At 48.3% G+C, this 22359-nt stretch overlaps 1 protein-coding gene across 5 annotated transcripts in view; it reads right to left on the bottom strand.

Annotated features, from left to right (window-relative positions):
* Window positions 1-509: 509 nt before the first annotated feature.
* NPRL3 (NPR3 like, GATOR1 complex subunit) overlaps window positions 510-22359 on the bottom strand; it is a 42158-nt gene continuing 20308 nt past the window's right edge. For 3 of the 5 annotated variants that reach the window (XM_040078854.2, XM_040078851.2, XM_058422558.1), the window contains 7 exons: window positions 19566-19703; window positions 18720-18876; window positions 16828-16934; window positions 15503-15632; window positions 7719-7908; window positions 6387-6579; window positions 511-1515 (listed from right to left, as the gene is read on the bottom strand). In XM_040078854.2, coding sequence (XP_039934788.1) covers window positions 1350-1515; window positions 6387-6579; window positions 7719-7908; window positions 15503-15632; window positions 16828-16934; window positions 18720-18876; window positions 19566-19703 — 1081 coding nt within the window. In that variant the 3' untranslated portion in view covers window positions 511-1349. Of the gene's footprint in view, window positions 1516-6386; window positions 6580-7718; window positions 7909-15502; window positions 15633-16827; window positions 16935-18719; window positions 18877-19565; window positions 19704-22359 lie in introns of all 5 variants that reach the window. The other 2 variants (XM_040078849.2, XM_040078850.2) reach the window with 2 other exon arrangements.

Here is a 22359-nt window from a genome sequence, read left to right as displayed (position 1 = left end):
TTGAGACAGGGCCTACAGTGATGCTGATCTGATTTTTAGGTCAGACGTGGTTTTTTTGCTCTTCTCTGCCATCCCTGTTGCAGCTGCAGGGCCAGACTCGCTGAGGGGACCCCGAAGAAGCTGTCATGGAGCAGCTCCCCCAGTCAGCTAAAGCTCCCAGTTTGCGTGGGCAAGCGAAGCTGCTGCTGAGAGCCTGCAGCTCTGGGAAAAGCTCCAGCTGCCCTGTGTGCTGCAAGGGGAGGTCTTCAGAGGGCACCTGACAATCTTCTAACAAACACCAAGCAGCCACACCACCACAAAGGGAAAGTTCCCCCTCCCTTCCCCTGTGTGTGCAGCACAGAGCAGCGAGCAGCTGTGGGGGACAGTGGCCTCAGGCAGGGCTGCGCTGGCACAAGCTCCTGCTGTCCCCAGGCCCTGGCATGTCCCAGGGCTGTCACCTCTTGTTCTGGCCCTGGCACGGCTGGAGGAGCAGTCCCAAACCAGAGCAGCAAACATAGCCCTGTATCTCATTTTCCTGCTGGATGGCTTTAACCCAGGCCAGGATCCATGTCTGGTTCTCTCCAGCCACACTTGTGGGAGGGGGACTGGAGGAACAAAACGAGCCCTGGTGGACAAGCCCAAGTGCCCTCAGCACCAGCCCAAGGGTGGAACGTGTCCCTGAACTTGCAGCTTGGCCAGCACCTTTCAGTCCTGCTCAAGAACCAAGCTCCCACCCCCAGGCGCAAAGTGGGAAACATGGAAGCCCAGAACACAGAGGCTGCTTGGTGACAGCCCTGCTCCAACAGACACTCGAGAATAAGGATATTGGGATGAGGAAGGAATGAGCTGTGACACAGTGACTGTTATTCATTCACAATTTCATGTTTACTTGTGATACTTTGCCTTCCCACCTCTGTCCTCGCTGCTGCGAGATCAAACAGAATTCCTGGGTGCCCAGGGTGATTTCCCTAGGAGCCAGGGGACAGCTCTCATGGCTGAGTGTCCCAGCAGTCATGGGAGAGCACAGGAAGCACTCCCAGGGCACCAGTGTCACCCAAAGGTGACGTTCTGCCAGCAGTGCCACAGCAGAACCCTCTTGTTGCACTCTGACGATCCCTGGGGAGCAGCAGGGCCAGGGAAGGGCTGTGAGCGTGGCAGGGCAGGAACCCAGGCTGAGCAAGCACGTGCTGGCCTGCAGCAGGCCCTGGAGCCTCGGGGAGCAGCTGGGACATCGAGGCACGGACAGGGACAACCTGCTGAGCGTCACGTGGCAAGAAGGAACCGCAACCACCTCCTTCATTCAGTTTTTAGGCATCCTTTAGACTCGGCAGAGAGCGTGGCAGGCTCCTCCCTCCTCTGCGCCAGCAGAGTCATTTGAGGAGCGACTGGAACACGGAGATGACGGGGTCCTCGTGGCTGGTGACCACCAGCACGCTGCGGAACTTGTCGAACAGCATCAGCAGCTGGGAGCGCCGCATGTTCTCGTTGTACATGATCTCCTCCAAGTGGTGCCGGCCTCGGAAGTAGTGCAGCAGCCTGCAGGCAGCAGAGCAGGGGAGCATGTCGGCCAAAAGCGGCTCAAACTCATACTGCCACCCCCAAGGTCTCCTCTCCCATGGGATGCAAATCAGAAGGTTGTTTGGGTTATGTCCCTCATTTGCATGAAAAGGGAATTAAATCATGCCTAGCACAGAAATACCCCGGAAAATGATGGGACTCGCCCACTCTGGGGCTTTGCCAAGGTCCTCCTTGGATCAAGAGGTTTCCCAGTCTGGGGCACTTCCCAAGACTCAATTTTCAACTTAGTTATAATTTCAGAAAGTAAACAGACACAAGTGCCAACAAGCCTTGAGAAGTCAGGACATGACAGATTTATTCTGTGCTCTCTTAGCTAAGCCTGCAACTACCCTTTGTCTCAGCTCTGCATCAGGGGCCTGGGTACCTGCACTGCCTTTTAGAATTAAGAGTAGTTTTCCCTCATAGCAGTCCAAGGGGCTTTGTTACTACAGGGCCTGCAGTCAGAGTTTGGGCAGTTTGAGTTGGGTGGAGCAGTCACAACAGGGAAATGGAAATTTTGGTGGAAGGCACCACAGAGAAGCTATGGGAGTTACAAATCCCATGAAGCCCAAGCTCAAACCATGCTGGCTTCTTAAATTGCCTATTCTCTTTAAACAAAGACAGCACAGATAGCCCTTTGCTGGCCACCAACTTGCTACAGCCATCAGAAAACCTTGGCCCCGCAGTCAGTCACAGCAGGGTCCACAACAAAGAGAAGTCCCCAGTGCTGAGGGCCCCTCCTCAGAGTTCTCTCTGAGCCATAACACCAAGCCAGTCCCTCACATGAAGCCTCAGTTTGCTGCTCAGTCTCTTGTGTTGACACCCTCCCAAGTGTCACAGCCACGCTGCACGTGTGACTCAAATACTCCCCACCCCAAAGGCCAGAGTCCCTTCCAGCTCCACAGCCAGCTGTGCCTCCACACGTGTTCCACATCACACTCTGCTCATGTTCCATTACCCATCTGCAGCCTCATGCCAACTGACTGTAAAAATGAGTGGAGATGACATGATCTGTTCTCCAATCCATTCATACAGCTCCCATGCAGGAACAGCCCTCAAAATATACCCCATATCCACTGGAGCACTCCGGCCTGTTGTGGAGGATGGAATGATTCCTGCTTTCCCTGCAGGACCAACATTTGCCTGGCTGCCTCCTGCTGCTCGGGCTGGGCACTCCAGTCACCCACCACCCTCACAGGTGACTGGAAAGGAGTCACTGTGCAGCAAGTGTCCCTCCATCACACGCCCCACTGCAGAGTTTTCACCTCCAGCCCAGTGCCACACGTGTGTTTCTGCTTCCCAACTGGCCACGTCCCTCCTCTCCCCCACGAGCTCTGTGGGCTCAGAGTAGGACCCTCACTGGCAGCCTGAGGCTGGGCAGCCCCAGCTCGCTGCCAACTCCCTCCTGCTGCTCCTCTGCCAGCTCTCAAGCTGGCACCAGTACGGAGAACATAACTGCTGCCTCTCTGGACCTGCAGCACAAACAACAGAGACAGCTCCAGCCTTTCCCGTATCTGGGCTGCGCATCTGCCTCTGGCACTGTCTCCCACTGGGTATTGACATGAAGCTCGCTGGCCACCTCCCCTGGGCCAATGTGTGCACTGAGAAGTGGTCACTCACTGGGACAGTGTCAGTTCTTGGGTCAAAGCCAGACTGTTCCCGCAGGTATGAACAGAAATATTTGTATTTCACAACTCATATCACAGTTCACAAAGTGATTTTGGGGACTCCCTCCCCTGTGCCAGCCTCTTACGCCTGTGGGCTCACACCCTGGCTCAGCTCTCTTCCGTGCAAATGGTACGACCTGGCCTTCACAGCAGCACAGACTGAGCAGTTTGCCAATAAATAAATCTATCTTATATTCAGAAAGAGTCTGGATTTGTAACTGGTCAAAACTAAATACTTTCCACTCCAGTAAAAGCTAGAGAGGATATTAAAGAATATCACAAAAAAGCCAGCTGGAAGACACCCCCAAACTCTAGCCAAGCATCTTGCTCCAGCAGGACTGTTGCTAATGCTGTTGAGTTTTTCAAACCTTTCAGAGATGGAGATCCCTCCACATGCTCAGGAAATCTGTCCTGGGCTGCACCACCCTCACGGGGAGGAGGTTTTCCCAAAAGCCCAACTAGAATCTACAAGGCTGTCCTTGGGGTTCTCAGCTCCAGAGATGGTGGGCACTGCCTTCACCTTTTTGGGCAATCAACATTTATGGGAGACAGTCAACACGAGATGGCACTTCTTGGGGCAGTGACACTGTGTCTGAGTGCCTCTGAAGCTGCACAGGTGTGCCTGCTGACAGATGTGCACATCCAGATGCAGTGATGGAAGAGCATTTCTTGCCATTGCTCATCACTGTTTTCCTCTCCTCAAGTTGCAAAAGCTGCCCCCCCCAACAGCACTGGAGTGTTCCTACACACTGAAAAGAAAAGAATTCTCTCAGACTAGCAATTCAAATAGAATTAGCTTATTTCTGGCCAAGGACATGTCCCTGCCACAGCACTGCTTGAAACCAAAGCAGAACTGTCCAGAGCTCAGTGCTGCCAAGAGCATTCCTCAGTGGAGGGAAGGATCTCACCTCCCAATCTCAGAGCAAGACAAATAAGCCCTGAAAGCAACTCCACACCCATGGCTTGGGAGAGAAGCCATGAGTGAAGCCTCCAGCTTCTTCAGGCTTCAAAAGCATTGCTTAGTGTGAAGTGAGGAAGGCTTAGGAGGATTACTCCTGAGGATCTGGCTCAAAACAAACTTGTCTCCTTCCCAAGCTTCCTCCTGGAAGGATATGCCAACCCTCCTTTAGCTGCACCTTAGGAAAGAGCCTGAATTTGAATTCCCATTGGGTCTTGTGAGGGTTAGTGCAGCCAATACTGAAGCCAAGCTTTAGTAATTCCTTATTCCCCCTGAGGCTTCTGCCTTCAAACACGGGCTGTGCACAGCCCTGGACAGGCACCAGCACTCTGCTGTTTGTGTAACAAGGGACAGGCACTCAGAGGCACCAGCACAGGAAAATGTGTCAGGCTGAGCTTCATTGCTGTGCTGGAAATAGCCCATCCCTCTGTGTGCACACAGCATCCTGGGAAGGGCAAATACCACGCGATATTTAGAGCACCAGTTGTGCATTCAGAGCACTTGGCTCTGGAGGCAGCTGTGAGAGCAGAGCTGTTGGCCAGGGCTGGAGCAGTACCTGCATGAGGGTCATGAGGGAGATCAGCTCCTTCAGGCAGCTTCACCACGGTTTTTTTCATTGAGAGCAACAGATTTACTTACTCATCTCTGATGGTTACGACACAAAAAGAGAGAAAATACACCACAACCTACAAGATGTAGTGTCTCATAAAACCAGCAGTAACCAAGAGGGTCTGGCATGAACATTCCTACGTGCGCACTGCAGCATCTGCCCACAGGACCCATCTGTTTATTGTTTATTTATTGTTTAATCTGTTTGTTCCTCACTGTTGCCTCAGAGCACTCTGCACTTGTCAATTCAATCTGTAATAGACTGGAAATTCTGACCTGGTAAGGCCTGGGGATCTGCAAGAGAACCTGGCGCAGGAGCAAACTGCACAATAAACATCACTCAGATGGTTTCACAAAGAAATCAGAGTCATTTCTTGCATCTGCAATTCCAAAACTTCCAAGTGGCTCTTTTACCCAGCTGAGAGTGTGAGAGGGGAGCAATCACAACATCCTTTCCTCTCGCTAGGATAACTAAGAATCTACATTGCCAGTGAACCGGTCCAAGGAGACCCCCACAAATTCTGTCTTAAGATATTAAATATGGTTTTGTTGTTACTTTCCTTCCTCAGTGGTTTTGTAATGACTTAGCTGGTAATAAAGAAAAAAACACTTCAGAGTTCTCAAGCGGCCAATGTTGCCTCCCAGTCAGAGCATATTCTCTGAAGAGTTGCAGAAGATGAAGGAGACAAATAATTCAGAGAGCAGTAACTCCCCACAAGTTTTGGGAGCTCTGTCAAAGTCCCTGAGCTGTACTCTGTCACAGACAAGGAAAGCATCTTCCTGCTGCTGCAATCTCCCTGGGCTACCTGACTGTATCCATCCTAGGGCAAGAAGCAGGCTTTCAGGGGATAACCAACTGAATCCAGAATATGGAACAGCTGCAGTCCTTACCTCAGGTGGTTTTCTGCTCCACAAGTATGAAAACCAGTGAAAGTCGCATTCCAGTGATGCCACTGAGTTTTGAAATCCTTTGGAGAAAAAAGTATTCTCCCCCTCCCTTCTTCCCAGATGGCCGTTTAGGAAGTCATTCTGCTTTTACCACGTGCAGAACCACCTAGTGCCTGGTTTTGTTGAGTGCAAATTCCTAACAACAAAATGTGTGCTACTGATCACACATCCTAATGGCTTTAGCTTAACTAACCTAAGCAGTGAGCTCTCATCACTGCCAAACACACCTTGGGACCCTCTGTAAAAGTATTCAGGCTGGCTCTGTGTCTCATGGTTCCATGGACTGTACAAAAGGTAAAATTAAGGAGAGCTGGCTTGGAAACTCCAGTGGACACAAAATGTCAGCTTCAGCATCACTGGGTCTCTGCCTCGCCTGCTTACAACTGTTTTTTAGGCTGTGCAGTTTTGAGTCTGCCAGGTGTGGACAAGGAAGACGAGCAGGCAAACACAGAAGTCCAACCATACTCCCTGAAGCTCCTCCACACACCCAGGACTCTTTGTTAGCAAGTGTTCTTGTGCCACAAATATTAATTTGTATTACAGACAAAATACAGGAGCAAACCCAAAAGAATTTCTCCTCCAAATCCCCAGGCTAATAGGATTTGCTGAGACTCCACACCAATCCTTCCACAAAGCAGGGAGGCTAGGAAACATCCTGCACTGCTCACCTTGCAAACATGCGGAGATCCTCTGGATTCTGGGCAGCTGGGACATTCAGGATGGCTTCCCGCTCGTGTTCCAACAGGCTTGCCAGGAGATTCTCTGTCATCCTCTTATTTAGGGGTGAGTCCCCACCAGGTATCAGCTCAGCACTGGAATTATCCATGCTAGGGCTTGTCAGAGTCATGTCATCACTACTGGCTATCGGGGCAAGAGAGAGACACACACACACACGCTGAATTTTTATATTGCTCAGCATAAGGATGCAAAGTTTATCAATTCAGGCTGTTTCTGTGCGGCCTTTCCAACTAATCCCTCTTCTCTGGAGAGCAGAGAAAGTGGCTCTCCAAGTGCTCCATGAATCTGCAATTAGTCATATGACAACACAGTGATTTTCTCAACGGGAAATTCAAATGTTTCAACAGAGTCATCAATTTGTGTGGAAAATCGTACTTCTGGAGACCATAAACAGTCCATAAAAAACGTTTGAAAAGAGAATTCCCAGACAGCTGTGCTGGAATACCATGAAGTGGTAACATGAAAAGCCTAACAGCACAGAAGGTGGGAGCAGGCAGAGAGGCCGAGAAGCAATATCCTCTTGTGAGGGAGCCAGAAAAAGCAGATCACAGGCTCATCTGACTCACATGCCAAGACTTCTGCCCTAATAAATGACTCCTGTAAAGCTCAAAGTTGTACAGAGAATCTCTCCCCATATCCAAGCCCAGTGGTGTTCTGAGAAGGCTGCTCAGAACAGCACAGGCAGGAAAGTTTGGTGATTTCAGCATCATATCTCTTGAAAGAATGCTTTCCTGGAATCACCCTGAGGAATGGCACTGGGGAGATTAAAGGAATCAGGGGACACAAACAGAAATCAATCATTTGTGAGAACAAAGCCAGCTCTGTGTCTCCTCAGGTAGCTCTAATGGCTCTATATCCCACAGAAACCAATGCTGTCTGAAAAAATTCTCACATTTTCTTTCTGTCCTGAAAACCAAAATCCTCCAGAAGAACACAAGGGGTTACTTCTGAGTGCAACAAAGGAGGATGAGGTTACTCTAAAAGAAAAAAAAAAAGTACCTCTCATAAAAATCTTTTACATGACCAAATGAGAATTCGGCAAATTACAAAGCATTACTTCTTTGTAAAAAAAAGTCTAATAATCCCTAGGACTTTCCTAAATCTAGAGCCCAGCTCTAGATTTAGGAAAGGCTGGACCTAATTAGCAAGGACTGCAGCAAGAGGAGATGTCTCATTACCAAGGCCTGATGGCCCTTGGCAGCACTAAGGGGAGCGCTGGAAGTGAGGTGGAGCCTGAACAGCAGAGAAAAGAGTGCTCATACTTGGAGAGCCAAAGCTGAGAGCGTTGGGGGTGCTCAAACTTCGCCCCCCAACCCTGGCAGTGAAGGGCATGTCCTCATCCTGGGCCCGGAACTCCTCCTCGTTCGGGGGCACCATCAGGCACACGTAGGTGTGGAGCTGGATCAGGAGCCGGTGCTGGAGCATCCAGATCACCATCTGGATCAGCTGGGTCTGCAGGGGGAGAAACCAGGGCTTCAACATCTGGGAAATGGGATGCAGGAGGAAAACAACACACAAAGGGTGCACCTGGGGAGTCAGGAGTCACATGGAGAAATGCTCCTTGCCCCACACAAGAGTTTCTCTCTTTTCTAATCACAAAAAGGTGACCGGGCACAAACCTTCATCACACCCAGAGCCTCTGTGGATGCTCAGGCTGCAATGGAGCCTTTCATGATCCACATCTTTATGCAACGCTGACCAGCACAGCCTCAAAGAACCTGCCCTGCCCCTGCCTCAGTTTGCTGGTTTCTGCACAAGGGTCACTAAAATCAATCACCAAAGGGTTAATCCCAGATGGTCAGGCTGAAGTGCAAGCTCCTCTAGAGAGCCAGAGGGAGGGCAGGGTCATGGGGCAGAGCTGAAACAACCAGGGGAGGTGGTCAGGAACAGGAGCCCTTTGCTGTCAGATGGGAAAGTGCTGACTGGCCATGGGAGAGGCTCTGGAGCCTGACAGGGCTGGGAAATGCAGAAGCAGCACAAGCCCTGGCAGGGGACAGCAGCCTGAGCTGCCAAGGAGTTCCCTCTCAATGCAGTCACCAGCCCTCATTTCACCTCCCTCTGCTATATAGGGCCAAGCTAATAAACACACCTGGGTTTTCAGACAGGCAAGAGACTCAAAAGCAATGAGATGTATTAAATACTGCCCAACACCTGCTGGAGACCCACGCCACAGGCAGAGCGAGGGGCCAGTGTTGTAGGGTCTGTGTGCAAAAGTCTGGGAGGAGCCTTCAAAATGCATCATTGTGTCTTGGTTTCTGCATCAAAAGCTTTTTCATATCACTGCAGGCAACTCTCGTAGCAAAGGGCTCAGAGCACAGTCACTGACAGGGCTGTTTGGGGATTTCATAGCAACCACCACTGTTTTGGTGAGACAAACACATGCAGCGTGAGCTCAGGCTCAGAAGGACGCTCACTCTGCTGCATTAATCATCAGGGTAACGGGCCAAATGGCAATAAAAGCCCCAAACCCAAGTTCATCAGCCCACATAATTTTCCTTTTTCCATAAATCTGGTAATTCTCAGTTCCTCCTCGGCTATCAAATCACAGAAGAAACCTCTTCTGTTTGCAGACAGACCCACACCCTGTCTTTTCAGGGATTACTGCTTCTGGGGGCTCAGTGGATTTTAACCTTAACACACACTATCTGGGATCGCCTTCAAACATCATTTTTTGGAAAAGCCATAATTCATTTTACATGTTTAACAGAAAATCTACAGAAGAGGAAGGTTGGCAAAAGACAGCAAAGACACAGTGCTTTGCTAACATCTGAAGCCAGCCTGGAAGAGTGAGGTTTGCTGCAGTGATCACATTGCTGAAATCCTTCCTCCCAGATGCAGGCCTGGATGGAAAGATGGTTCATTTATTTTACTTAAATTTCCAACCTGTTGGCACGCAGCGACGTCTGATTAGCAAATGAAAGAGGTCTGCACGTTTCAGAGCACAAAATAAACCTGGAAGAATCCAAGGAGACAGGAAGACAGGCTCTACCAGATCTACACAGGCAGTGGGTAGTGCCTTACCAAGACAAGCCTGCCCTGAGCACTCTGGTGGTTCCATGAATTTAAAAATAGCCAATTTCTTTTGTTGCAGCTCCATGTGCATGGAGAGTGTCACCCAGCCCTCTCTAATCCTGCATGTGCACCATCACCTCCACACCCTCGTGGAAGTACCCAGAAAGCCACCCTGAGCCGGCAGCTGTGGCCCAGTGGAACAAGAAGCTGTGGCAGCAGTGGTGTTAGAGCTTTACACCACAACCTTGTGCAAACACCCCCTGCCACAAACACCTTTGTGCCATCTCTGGGCCGGAGAGCTGGAGACCCTGAGAACTAGGGCAAACTCTTCCTCTATCCTGAATAAACCTGAACAATCATCCCTAGACCAGAGACTGATGATCACTGACATTTTTCTGTACTAGCCAAACTTCAGCAGGAATTTGGTACCTCTTAAAAGCCAGTCCTAGGAAAAGCCCAAGTGCTGCAGCATCCTGCACTGGCCCCTGCCCATGTGATGAGCTTTTTGCTACTACTGCAAGTGCCTCACACCATTCCCACTTCCTCCAGGTTTAGACCCATTTCTTACCAAAGGCAGAAGTGTTTTCACACATCAGCTCTAGCAGAGGCTTTGCTAACACATTCAGCTGCTTGTGCTTCTGGACACCAGCACTGCATTTCCATCCATTCTCCATCTGCTCCTCCCAAGCTCCCGTGGAGCTCACACAGGGCTGCAGGAGCAGAGGCGTCCCTGCACCATCTGTGCTGTGCTGGCTGGAAATGCTGCTCCTTCCCAGAGGTGCAGGGCTCTCTCTGTGCCTGCTCTCAGGGCACTTCATTAGAGCTGGGCTCCTTGCTGAAGCCAAACAAGCTGGGAGCAGCTTCCCAGGCAAGGACAGACTTCATCCCAGGACTGCTTTCCTCAGTCGTGCTCTGGCACAGAAGGAATCCAGAGCCAGCCTTCTTTTGGCTGTAACTGCAGGACTGCGATGGAAACATAAAGTGACATTTTCTGTTTTTTAACTACCAATTCAATCTAAATTTCATCCATGTTCCTTTCATGCTTCCTGTCTGCCCATGCTGCCTCTTTCCAGCCTGCTCTGAGGGGGTCCTGTCTGCTGCAGCAGCCACATCTGGCTTGTTCCTGCTGGCAAGGAGCAGCCCAGGGCCATTCCCAGAGCAGTGCCAGGGTGTTGTCATGCAAGGCACTGGTACAATGCCCTGCTCTGTGCCCACTGCCACAAGCAGAGACGCTGCACCGGCTTCCAAAAACACAGCACTGCACATCAGCCCAGCTGGGCACTTTGGGATGGCCAGAGGAAAGCTCAGCCCCAAGTCTTGGAGGGACAAGATCCTGCATTTCTTATTTTCTGGGGCCATTTGTAAAGCTCTTGAGAAATGTGTTAAATTTCCTGCAAGGATTCTTTAAGGCTGTTTTCTTTCCCAGGCCTAAAAAGTTAAGGATAACTGGGAGCAGCAACAGGTTCAGGGAAGGGGAAACAGCAGCCTAGAAGCACTCATTCCCAGCTTGTTTCTCACTACGTGAAGAGACAGTGAAAACACAGCTTGTTTTGCCTGCTGAAGCACACAAGCCCCCTTTCTCCAGCCTGGATTATCCAGTTATTTGATACCAATCCTCTTCAAGGTGTGTCTGGAGAACTGAGGGCTACCTTGGCTCAGGATGATGACACCTTCAAAGCACTGGGGTGCAGGGATGTTTGCTGAAATGCATTACCTTCCTTTAGCATTCAAACCATGCTGTTTCATGGAAAACACCTAAGCTATGAAAACTTCTCCCTGTTTTACTGGAAACAGACTCTGAAAACTCCTGCTGATGTAGGATGAAACATTTACTGTTTTAACATTGCCATTTTAATCATTAGGCAACAGCTCTGAATTCTCAGCTTAACCAATCCCTCCATTCAGGCCTAGCATGACATATTCTTTTAACTTACTGTGCCAAACCCCTGATTTTATACCCAGTCCAACTGAGTATAAATGCATCTTAATCCCACTTCCCTACTTCTGCCAACAAAAGCTCCTGTGGCTCCCAATGCCTTCCAGCAGAGCAGCCCCATGTGCAGCGTGGCTCCCTGAAGACACAGCTGCCCATTCAGGGTGTGCAGGCAGCACAGCTCCCCTCCCACTCCATCCCCTGACACATTTTCCTGCCTCATTTTCCATGAGCCCTGCACAAAGCTCGGCACGTTTTCTGCAGGCACAAGGCAGAGGCCTCATCTCTCTGTCCTGACTCCCAGCAGGATGGCCAAGACTGACTAAAACAAAAGTGAAAAGTTAAACAGATTTTGTTCAGCAGCAGCTGTCCTGCTTTGCCATCTGGTTTGTTTGTTTTGGTTTTTTTTGGGTTTTTGGGGGGTTTTTTGGGTTGTTTTGTTTTGTTTTTTTCCTGCAGTTATCCACATCCCATCAAGGGAGAATTAAAGAACCACAATAATAATGACAATGTGCATTATGATAAAGAGGATGCAGGAAGAAAATGAGATGTCTAATTCACCTAGGAACACTTCTTACAGATGAGAAGATCTCTCCTGCTAGTCCATGTTTGTTCAAGGTGGAGCAGAGAGGTGTTACAGCTTCTGAAGCAGGTAACTTGGCCGAGGTGACAGTGGACAGGAGGGGAAGCCACAGACATCATCCCTAACTCATGGTTTGCAAAGCAACTTCATGCAGAATATCTGGGTAAAGAAATTTGATGCTGGACAAAGAAATACTTGTCCTGAGCAGCAGGTCAAAGCCTTCCCCCACACCAGCAGCAGTGCCTGCTACAGATCCTGCCAGTCAACATGTGCAGACTGAAGGTTCTGGGTCACCACGTGCTCCTGTGCTTTCCCAGCAGGTTTGGAAGGGGTGTGCACCCCACTGAGCAACCCCAGAGCTGCACCCCAGGGTGCCCTGCACTCACAGCAAGGCTGAGCCACTCGGGAGGAGAGTACAGGGACACGAGCCAACAGCCACAGGCAGCAGAACAAGGACAGCTTCTTTGGGGTCAGGATAGAGGAGATGCAAACTGCTTCTTTTCCAGAAAAAACACCAAAAGGCAAGATGAGTTCCATTTGGTGTGAGCTCACACCATCTCCCCAGCCCCTGGCTGCACCCTGGTGAGATCCAGCACAAACCCAGGCACTGCAGCAAGTCCTGGTGACGTTACAAGTCATGATGGAGCTAAGGGACAACTCACTGTGAAACGGGGATAACAGCTTCTGCTTCCCTCACCCTCACAGCTGCACAAGCTCTGCAGAAATCACCTCCCTCACTCTGTGCCAGCCCTGGAGCTCACTGGATCCCCCTGAGTGAATTCCACCTGCTAACCTGAAACAAGTTAAATGAGTAGAGTCAGGCTGGACAGGAGCCAGAGCTCTAGGAAAGGGAAGAGGGGAGGAAGGCTCCTGTGTGCACACACCTGAGAGGGGGAATGAAAAGCAGGGCCTCAGCTCCACAGCACTGAGATCTCTTGAGGTCAGCTGAGCCGAGGGCATGGGCTCATCCTCACCCTGCTGCTGTCCCAGGGAACCCAAGGGAAACACAGAGAAAGGGAAGCAGCAGGGAGCACTGCATGGATACCAAAATCTTCTCCACTGACAGGTACACACTGACCAGGGTTCCACTGCAACACACTGCTCCTCATGTTGGGCAAGAAAAGAGAGCAGGATGACACCATCAAGACTTTCAGTCTCTGGCACAGGGCACAGCTGAGAGCAGTGGCAGGCCTGGCACTCACCTGACACCTCCTGCCTACCTGACAGGCAGACAGCAAAAGCAGAACACAGCCATGCACTCCCAAAGCAGTCCTGTCCTTGCTCAGGTTGTTCCTATCTCCTACCAGCCAAAAAATACCACAGCACACAAAGTAGAAAAATGAGTGACACTTTTTTTTTTTTTTTAATCTACCCAAAGGAATAGAGGAATTCCACTCATGTAATGGCAATTGAACAAAAATAACTTTGTCCCCTTTCAAATCAAGCAATATTTTTTTTTGTTTAAAAAACAGGAAGGCCTCTGAGAGCTCTCCTATTTCCTATGGTGGGCTTTATTAATGCCTTCTGTATTCTTTACCCATCCAGAAGCATGTGCCAAAAGCAGGGAGCCAATCCCATGCTGAAGAGAAGAATCAAATGGGATGGATGCCACGGATGCCATGAGGCCACAGCAGCTTCTGCAGCAGATACAGCCCCTCCCACAGTATTGACCCTCAGCACAGTGACCTTCAGGAGCAGACAGTGCCCTCAGCCTGATGAAAAGCACGAGATAACAGAAAACCACTGGAAACCTTTAAAGCTAAAAAACCCTCACATTCCCTCCTGTGCACACAAACAACAAAACTACAGAGAGAAGTCCCACCTCTGGTAATTTTTTTCAAAGGCAAAGCGAATACATTTTGACAATATTTACAGTTCAGAGTACAACAGCTTTTATCACAGCACAGCAGAAAAAAACCCACCCACTTTTCATTAGATTATTTGCTATATTGATTAGATCTCGGTTAATTACAACTGGAGCCTGACCACTTCAGGGCAGGGATTGGAGTCACGTGTCTTGAAAGACAAAAAAATAATACAAGTCCTACATAGGTAAATCAAAGTAGAAGAAAATGTACTGATATGAAAATACATAAAAACGCGCTCTAATCTAAACTCCCCTAAGAACTGCCACACTTTGCTTTATCAAAAAGCCACAGCTTTTCACAGCATCATCCTTCATCCTTCCAATAAGGCTGAAAGGATGATGAAAGCAAGCTGTGCTGCTGACCCTTAGGACCCCATCACAGACAGGTGAGCAGCAGAGGGAAGGGACACACTCTGAAAAAACACTTTAGCACTCCATCAACTCTGGCAAACATTTATCACACCCTTGTTTCAAGGCACAACTGCAGCAGTAAGTGGCAGACTTTATTTATGTATTTCAAACAAAAGTAGGACGTCTGAGAACAACCAGAAATATTGAAGGAGAAGTATTAAGGCAAGTAATTAATTTTAAAAGGATTACTGAGAATGTCTCCTGAAGCTACTGCAGTTAGAATAAATTTAATGCTATGACTTCAGCTTCAATTTTCGGGACACTTATTTTTCTGTAACTACAGTGGAGTCCTGCTCTTCCCCTGCCTCCCAAGGTGGAGCTGACCAGTACACGCTGCTGGGATTAGACCTGCATCATTCCTTATCTTTATCTCTGATCATCATCTCTGCCAAGCTGTAATTACAGCCAATTCTCCCCCACAGCTGTGCTGGAGTGCACAGGTGATGGAAATCTTCTCTGTAACTGAGCAGGAGCTGAACCCATGGAGCCACCAAGGCACCCAAGTCTGAAGGCCAGAAACGAACACCACGAGAAAGCAGCCAAAGAACTCTGCCTCTGCTTCCTTTGCCACACTGAGCTATGGTCAGAGGTCCAGGCTCCTCCATCTGGGAACAGAACAATGTCAGCCAGGAGACCTCACGTTACTGAGCTCCTTGCTGTGTTCCAGCAGCTCCCAGAAATGCCACAAGCCGTGATCGATGCACAAGCAGAACAGGTCACAAATCCCAAATCCATATTTTATTAACACAGATCTGAACACTAAGAAACTAATGCAGTGACACATGGACTTCTGCTGACCCCATGCTGAGCCTACTTCCTCCAAAAACCTTTAAACAATTCCAGTTTCACAGCAATTGCTTTTAAAAACAGATTGTGAACTTGGAGCAGATGGAATAGAATAAAATCAAATGTGATTGTGAGGAATCCACAAACTTGATTCAGCCCTACCAACTAATGACAGTTTGGAACAGAACAAACTGAGTTTCAGTTTTCCCTACCACATCACTCCATGAAAAGAAACATTCTAATACTTCTTTTAGGACTGTGCTTTGCCAGCACAGAGCATTCTCTCACCTTGAACATCCCCACAGCTTTTTGGCACGAGGACATGAAGCAATAAATCATAAGGCTGGAAACACAGTAATTGGGGACTTGTAAATGTGCAACAGCAGGTTCCTGACCGAGTGCTCACCATCCCTTGTGAGCAGAACAAGGAGCTGTTGGGCAGGGCCCAGCTCACCTCCTGCACAGGCGGTGCCAGCGGGTTCTTGAACTCGGAGAGGGACACCGGGAGGGAGAACTTGGCCAGCATGGAGGGCAGGTTGTGACCCCGGAACTGACAGGAGAAGGCATCTGCCAGGGGAGAGTAACTGCAGGAGAGAGGCAAAGGCACAGGTCAGCTCTGCAGGGCTGTTTGGGGTAACTTTGATCCAATTAAGCATTGCAGAAGTGCCAGTTCCCAAGTGTAGTATTCCCTGTGATCTAGAAAGCCCCTGAGCATAGTTGATGGCATGTTGTGTCCTGCAGAAGCCAGCCAGAAGCTCATGCACTTTCACCTCAGCCTCACATTCAGCTCCAGCATTTTATTCAAGGTGTGGAGGGAATCCAGAGGAGGAGAATGAAAGCAATAAGGTGCCCAGACCTGTGCAGCTTCTGATCAAAGGGACAGAGCTTGGGCAGGGCTGGGCAGGATACACACATGACCTCTGAACGTGCCAACTGCAGCTGCAGGTGTGGCTGTGCCCCCTCCCCGTGCTGACAGGACAAGAAATATGACTGAACAGAAGTAAAGGATAATCAAGTTAAATATCAGGAAAACTGTCTGTCTTAGCATTTCCATCTCCAAAGGTCTTCAAGAACAGCACTGCCATGTTTGACACAGGCACAGTTGTTGCTGAACGACCTCAAGGTCCCTTCCAGTCGTATTTTTATATTTCCATCACCAAAGTTTTGATTTAAAACTATTTTCCTATAACTGAGTTCCAACACAGAGTCAAAAGGCATCTCAAAATCCAACAGAGGAAGGGCTGCCAACCTTCAGCAGAGCAGAAATACCCACCCCTGCCTCCACATCTTCCTTGCAGTGGCTCTGCCCGCTCTCCAAATGGCCGTGCTGCTTTCTGTCTGTGACAAGGCACACAGTGTGGAATGGCAGCACATGAAACAACACAATAGCAACTTTTGCTGCTTTTGATTCAGGTCAGGTGTGCCAGCTACACAAAGAGCCCTATAAACCACGCATTTAACTTAATCACAAAGTATTTTGGTTTGTGAGTGTTCCCACGTTGGACATTCAGTGAGCAGGAGTACTAAAAACACTGAGAGCAACTCCACAGGGTAAATATTGCTTCCAGGGCCCTCACCACCACAGAGGAATATCGATCTGCTCTGCTGCTCCTCCCTGCCCACACTGGCTGTGCAAGTTCAGGCTCATGCAATGGTTTGTGTTTTGCAGTCTCAACAAATTCATGAAGAAAGATCCCACTCTGTATCCAGCCAGGGAAGGAAAGCGCATTTGCACTCCTCAGCACTGTGCTGCCACCAACACATTTTCCTTCTACTTACAGGCAGACACTGGCGTTTGGAGAAAGCATGTAGACATTGTTTTCACAAAGAGGATAAATAATAATTGCTTTGCCCCAGTAAACAAGATGTGCTGCAAGCTGGAAAACCTGTATTGAGAAAACAGGGGAAAATTAGGAGAGTAAAATCAATATACAAACTCTCAGCAAGCGTTCCATACAACAACAAAAAAAGTCTTGTTTGAGCTGAAATGAAAGAAAAATGTTCCATCCTTTCACCCTGCCTTCAGAATAAATTCATGGTTTAATATAACATGTGGCAGATCAAAAAGCATTTGACAAGGTTATTAATTTCCAGAGATTCACTTCACATTTCTAAGCAACTTAGTATTTCCTGCCTCAAAGGAATTCCTTCAAACTCTATCAATGCAAGTTTAGTTCCTTTTCATGCCCCCAAAAACTATTTTTCTTTATGCAAAAAATTCATTGTGTTATACATGAAAAATAAAATACATGAAAAACAGAAGAATCAGCTCCTACTATGACAGAAACATAAAGGAAACCAACATTGCCTATTTACTGCATGGAGGTATTTCAGTAATGAGCTACACAAAGTATTTTAATGTGTTAAACAAGTCAGCGGTTGCTAATGGCTCTGGAAAAGCCACATAAGTAGTGTCTACAAGACATAAAATCCAGCCTGTATCATTAGATGCATTTAACTGTGCTTTTTTGTGGAGAACAAAACTACAGAAGCAGTAGGGAATTTCCAGAGTTCATCCCATAGCCAAGTAACACCACAGACCACTGCAGGGAGACCTGGAGTTTTATTACAAAGCAGGACCTTTCCCTTGGAACAAGAGAAGGCACTGACCTATGAACAGGAGAACACGTGATGATGAGCTGTGTTTCCCATCACACAGAGCACAGGCTGTGCCCCTGGGTCTGGATCAACCCTCAGGAGCATGGAGTGGCCCTTCCCACTCTGGGATCATCTCATATAATCATCCCAAATGATCACTGTCCTCCACAGGGGTCTCTCAGTGGCTTCACAACTCCTGTGAGTGCCAGAGTCTCATCCCTCCACTGGCACAAACTTCCCTTTCCAAGGGCTCGTCGCGTCACCTCCAGCAATCCAGGTTTGAGAGCTGGTTGTCCCTACTGGAAAGGCATTTGGAAGGAGCTGCTGGCTTGGGGACACTGGCTCAACATCTTTGCCCAAGCCTAAACTAAATCTTCTTCCCATGACTTCCATGGACTAAGGGAAATGGATGGGAAGGTTTGTACAGGCATTCACAAGGCTTTGGCAGAAAAGATCTTGGCAGCTCCAGGGGAAGCAAGGTATTTGGCCATGGCAGCTGTAAACATCCACTTGCATTTTGGGTGCTCCATCTGCATGTAGACATCAACGCGGCAGGACAAGACAGGCCACTGTGGTGTCAGTCAGGAGTACAGTTTGCTCTGGTTCTAACTACCAAACAGGAGGCACAGAGAAGTCAGAGCCACTCTCCTCAGAGGGACACAGGGACAGGCCCTGAGGCAGCATGCACAAGGAGAACAATGGGAATTCCCATCAGATATGAGAAGGGTTTCACTGATGCTGGTCAGAGAGGCCCTGGAGGTGCTCACAGTTTGAAGAGAAGTTTTTCATCAGCCTGTTTTAATGGACTTGTCCTGAGCAGTGGTGAGGACTAGAGACCCCGGGGATGGGGACTCCCACCCGAGACAGGATGTGGCTGCAGGGCTGCCCAGCAGCCCCTGCACCCTGCCTTTGTTTCTCCAGCCTTTCCCCAGGCTCCGGGGCTGGTACTTTCTCCCTGCTCTCTGCTCACACCGAGGGAGCTGCCGCGCTCCTGTCCCACAAAGCAGGAGCACACAGGAGAAAACACCTGGTGATTTAAAAGGCTCTCAGCAGCTGCTGACAGCTCCCCGTACCTGCAGCAATGCCAAGTCAGCATCTTGAGCCAGTTGCTGCAAATTCTTCACAGCAGAGGTAGTTTTAATTACTCTCACCAGGGCAGGAGAGCAGTCCAACGGGAGCTCATTAAGCAATGACTTCTCATCATTTAAAAGTAATAAGGCATGGTAAGGCCTGCAGAAAAATAGAATACATTTGCACATTAAACTGCAGCTTTTCCTGAAGGCTTTGTTATTCCCACACCAAGATACCTGGGGTCAATGTAATGGTAAAAAAGGAATTTCTAATATCATCCTTTCGCTCTAACTGGGTTCAAAATAAGCTTGTTTTTATGTCACAGCATAAGACACTCCCCATAAAAAGGAGACAAAGGGTTATATGGTAACTGGATACCCCGGTGACAAGGAAAAAAAGACACAATTGAGAACAAGTCTGAAAACTGCTCATCTGCATTACTGAAATACCGAATGGAACAGAAGAAAGGAAGAAAGCAGAAGTTTGTTACTTTTGCGGGTAAATAAACACAGGAAATAAGGTATCAGAGGACCTGGGCTCTCCTTCTTCCAAAAGCAGTTACTTCTGGGTCAACAGATTAAAATGAACACACAATTCTTGGCTGCAAACAGTGCAGGCCACTCTTGCAGCATCCCCTCAGTACAACCATCTAAAGTGAACACTGAGGCCGTGGCTTCCCACCACCATGAATCCAGCAGCACCAGAGAGCCCAGTCTGAGCCCAGGGCCCTGCTCCTCCCCAGCCCAGTCACACCATCCCCTGCCTGTGCCACCTCAGACATCTGCAGCATCACCCTTGGAACAGGAGCAAGGACTGGCCACACCCTGAGGGGCAGAGCTGGCTCTTACCTGATAGATTTCAGACTCCTCTCAATTGCTTCTGGGGGTATGAAGTTGGTGGCAACATAGTGGATTTTGTGAGGAAGGCAAAAACTCACTTCCAGCCAGTTGTTGATGTGTAAACGAACCACCCCTGTCGTGCAGAGACTAAAAGAAGAAGGCAATAAATCCATAGAGCATTTATCCTGTATCACAAATTAAAACAGTGGGCCAGGGTCACCCCTGCACAGAAATCAGACAAGGACAGGAACAGGCTGAATGCACCCTGTGTGTTCCCAGGCTGGCTGAGGACCAGCTGACTGAACTGCAACGGCCTCCTGCTCTTGGACTTACAGAGCACCATCCCCTCCAGCATTTTGAGGGAGATCTGCAAGGCCACCACTGACCTTCTGCTCCCTCTGCCCTTAACATTGCAGCAATGCCTCAAGTTAAAGAAGTTTATTCAAGACCTACTGCAAGGCAAAGGAAAATTCTCTAGGGCAAAAGTGCAAAGGGCAAAGATGAACTCGGAACTGAAAAACTGAACTGTTTTCACCTCCAATTTCCATCTTCCCCTCCAAGGAAAAAGAAAAGAGGATGTCTGTACTGGGTAAGGGCTGTTCCAAGCAGCATATTTCCACAATAACAGCCTCCTTTGGTTCTGCTTAGGTTGTTTGTTTCCTTACTAACCTGTTCCTGCTTGTCACATGAAATCACAAACGTGCCTGTTACATGGGTTCTTCCTTCTAGGAAACCACAGGGACTGAGCTAAACCCTTAAGCTGACTCCAAACAGGACTGGTGTAGAAGTGATGGATTTCTCAGGAATAATAAAGACAATAAATCTGACCCCTGGTGCTCAGCCTGAAAGCAACAATAAGCCTCTTTTACTGAAAAAAAAACCCAGAAAAGCTAGAGATTAGAGCCAGGAACATCATTCAGGTGCTTTTACAGAAATCTGCAAATCTAGACCAGAGGTGGAATACACCTCAGGAGGGAACTACATTTATTTAAAATGGGTAATGTACCATAAGGAGCTAAGCCACCACCACCCTGCAAACCCTCACAGTATTCCCATTCCATGGGCAGGGAATGCTGGCCTAGGAACAGCTGTGCTGGGAGGAAGCAACAGGGCCCACCACACCTCTTCATGAGTTAGGAACACAAAAACTTGCTGATCAATCTCAAGCAACAGCTAATCTTGTCTATACCAGAAAACTGAATTTCTCAATGCTCTTTAGTCTTTAAACTTTCTTCCCAAACAAAGCTTTTTGGCTTAAAATAAGATTTCAAAGTTTGCATGCTGAAAATTCCAGCTTGAATTTAAATTCAAAGTGTGTTGAGACTCACAAGTTGACTTTTGTGTAAATAACTGCTATGAATTTCCCCCTCTACACAAAACAGGTTACAAAACATGCCAGGAACAGCCGGGATTAAAAACACATCTTGGAAAAGTGTTTACGTGGTGATTTAACCATTTATAACCAGCATTCAACTGCAGGTCACAAACCAGCATGCTCTTTTCCAAGCTCATCTGGCTGTGTAGAGAGTTTGGAGGGAGCTGAAATTCCAGCTTTAAACAAAAACATTGGGTAGCTTTGGCTGCTGGTGCAGCTACTCACCAAACCACAAGAGAGTGGTGAGGGAGCAAACACCATCCCCTCCCACCTCATACATGATCAGACTCATTGGGGAACATCTCACTGCAGACAGCACTTTTCAAAAGGTTTTGTTCTCAAATCATGCATTGAACTCTGGAAAATGCTGATTTTTCAAGCTGAAAATGGAGCAGATACTGTGTGTTTTCCTCTTTCCAAGAGGAACTGAGAGGTGAATCCAGAGTCTCTCTGGCCCCACCAGCTCTCATCTGCTCAGAGGCTCCCAGCCCTGAAGGAACATGCAGAGCACAAACACCTCTGGTTTAGTTCGTTAAACGCTGCAGCTCCAGTAACACTGCTTATCCCACCACAAAACAACTGACAGATAAAGCTGGATTCCCTCAAAATACATCAGGGAAAAGGGCTGAAGCTGTGGTTATCCACATCATCTCCCAGGCCAAATCCTCACAAGGGGAAACATGGCAACAAAGGAATGGGACAAGCGAGTTCAGAGACCACCTGGAAGCTCTTGGGGTTGTAAAAACAGGTTATCTGAGAGCAGCAGAGATACGTGAAAGCATGAAACACTTGCAGGGACGTTTTCCCTGCAGAGTTTAACATTCAGACAAAGATTCGGTGGGTTCCTTTCTTTCTTCCAAGTACGCTAAGGCAAAAGCTTTAATTACATAATTACACTCTCCACAGAATAATTTGGTCTACAGTGCACTATACAACAAGAGCCTAGAATTAAAGACAACAAGAAAACCAGATTTTCAGTTCTGATGTGGATCTTAATTTCATTCTTCTGCATTTGCATTCAGCTGTACAATTTCCAGCCTTCATTATAGCTTTATGCACACAATTTCTCCTTCACCTGCCCCTCCTTGGATGGAAAATAATTTAAGTCTCTGTAATTTGACAAGGAACAAGCTACACCCTCCAGCAGCAACACTTGCAACTGCCTTTATCCAGACAGCAGAGTTAAATAATGCCCCCAATACAGACACCAAGATTCAGGCAATAGGATATTAAACCCTCCAAAACATTTTATTCCATAAAAACTTCATTTACACTTTTTTTTTGTTGTTTATCTCTGGTTTGATAACACCTGATGAGCGGTTTGAGGGACACAAGAGCAAGGATCAGGATGATCAGATAACAGAGTTTAAAACTGAGACAGGGAGAGACACACAGGAAAAAGCTGTTTAACGTCTCTCCATCATAAGG

Source organism: Hirundo rustica, chromosome 15, assembly GCF_015227805.2.
Source record: "Hirundo rustica isolate bHirRus1 chromosome 15, bHirRus1.pri.v3, whole genome shotgun sequence".
Lineage (NCBI taxonomy): Eukaryota > Metazoa > Chordata > Aves > Passeriformes > Hirundinidae > Hirundo > Hirundo rustica.
The sequence above is the reverse complement of the archived record's forward strand: the minus strand, read 5'-3'. Positions and strand labels throughout refer to the sequence as shown.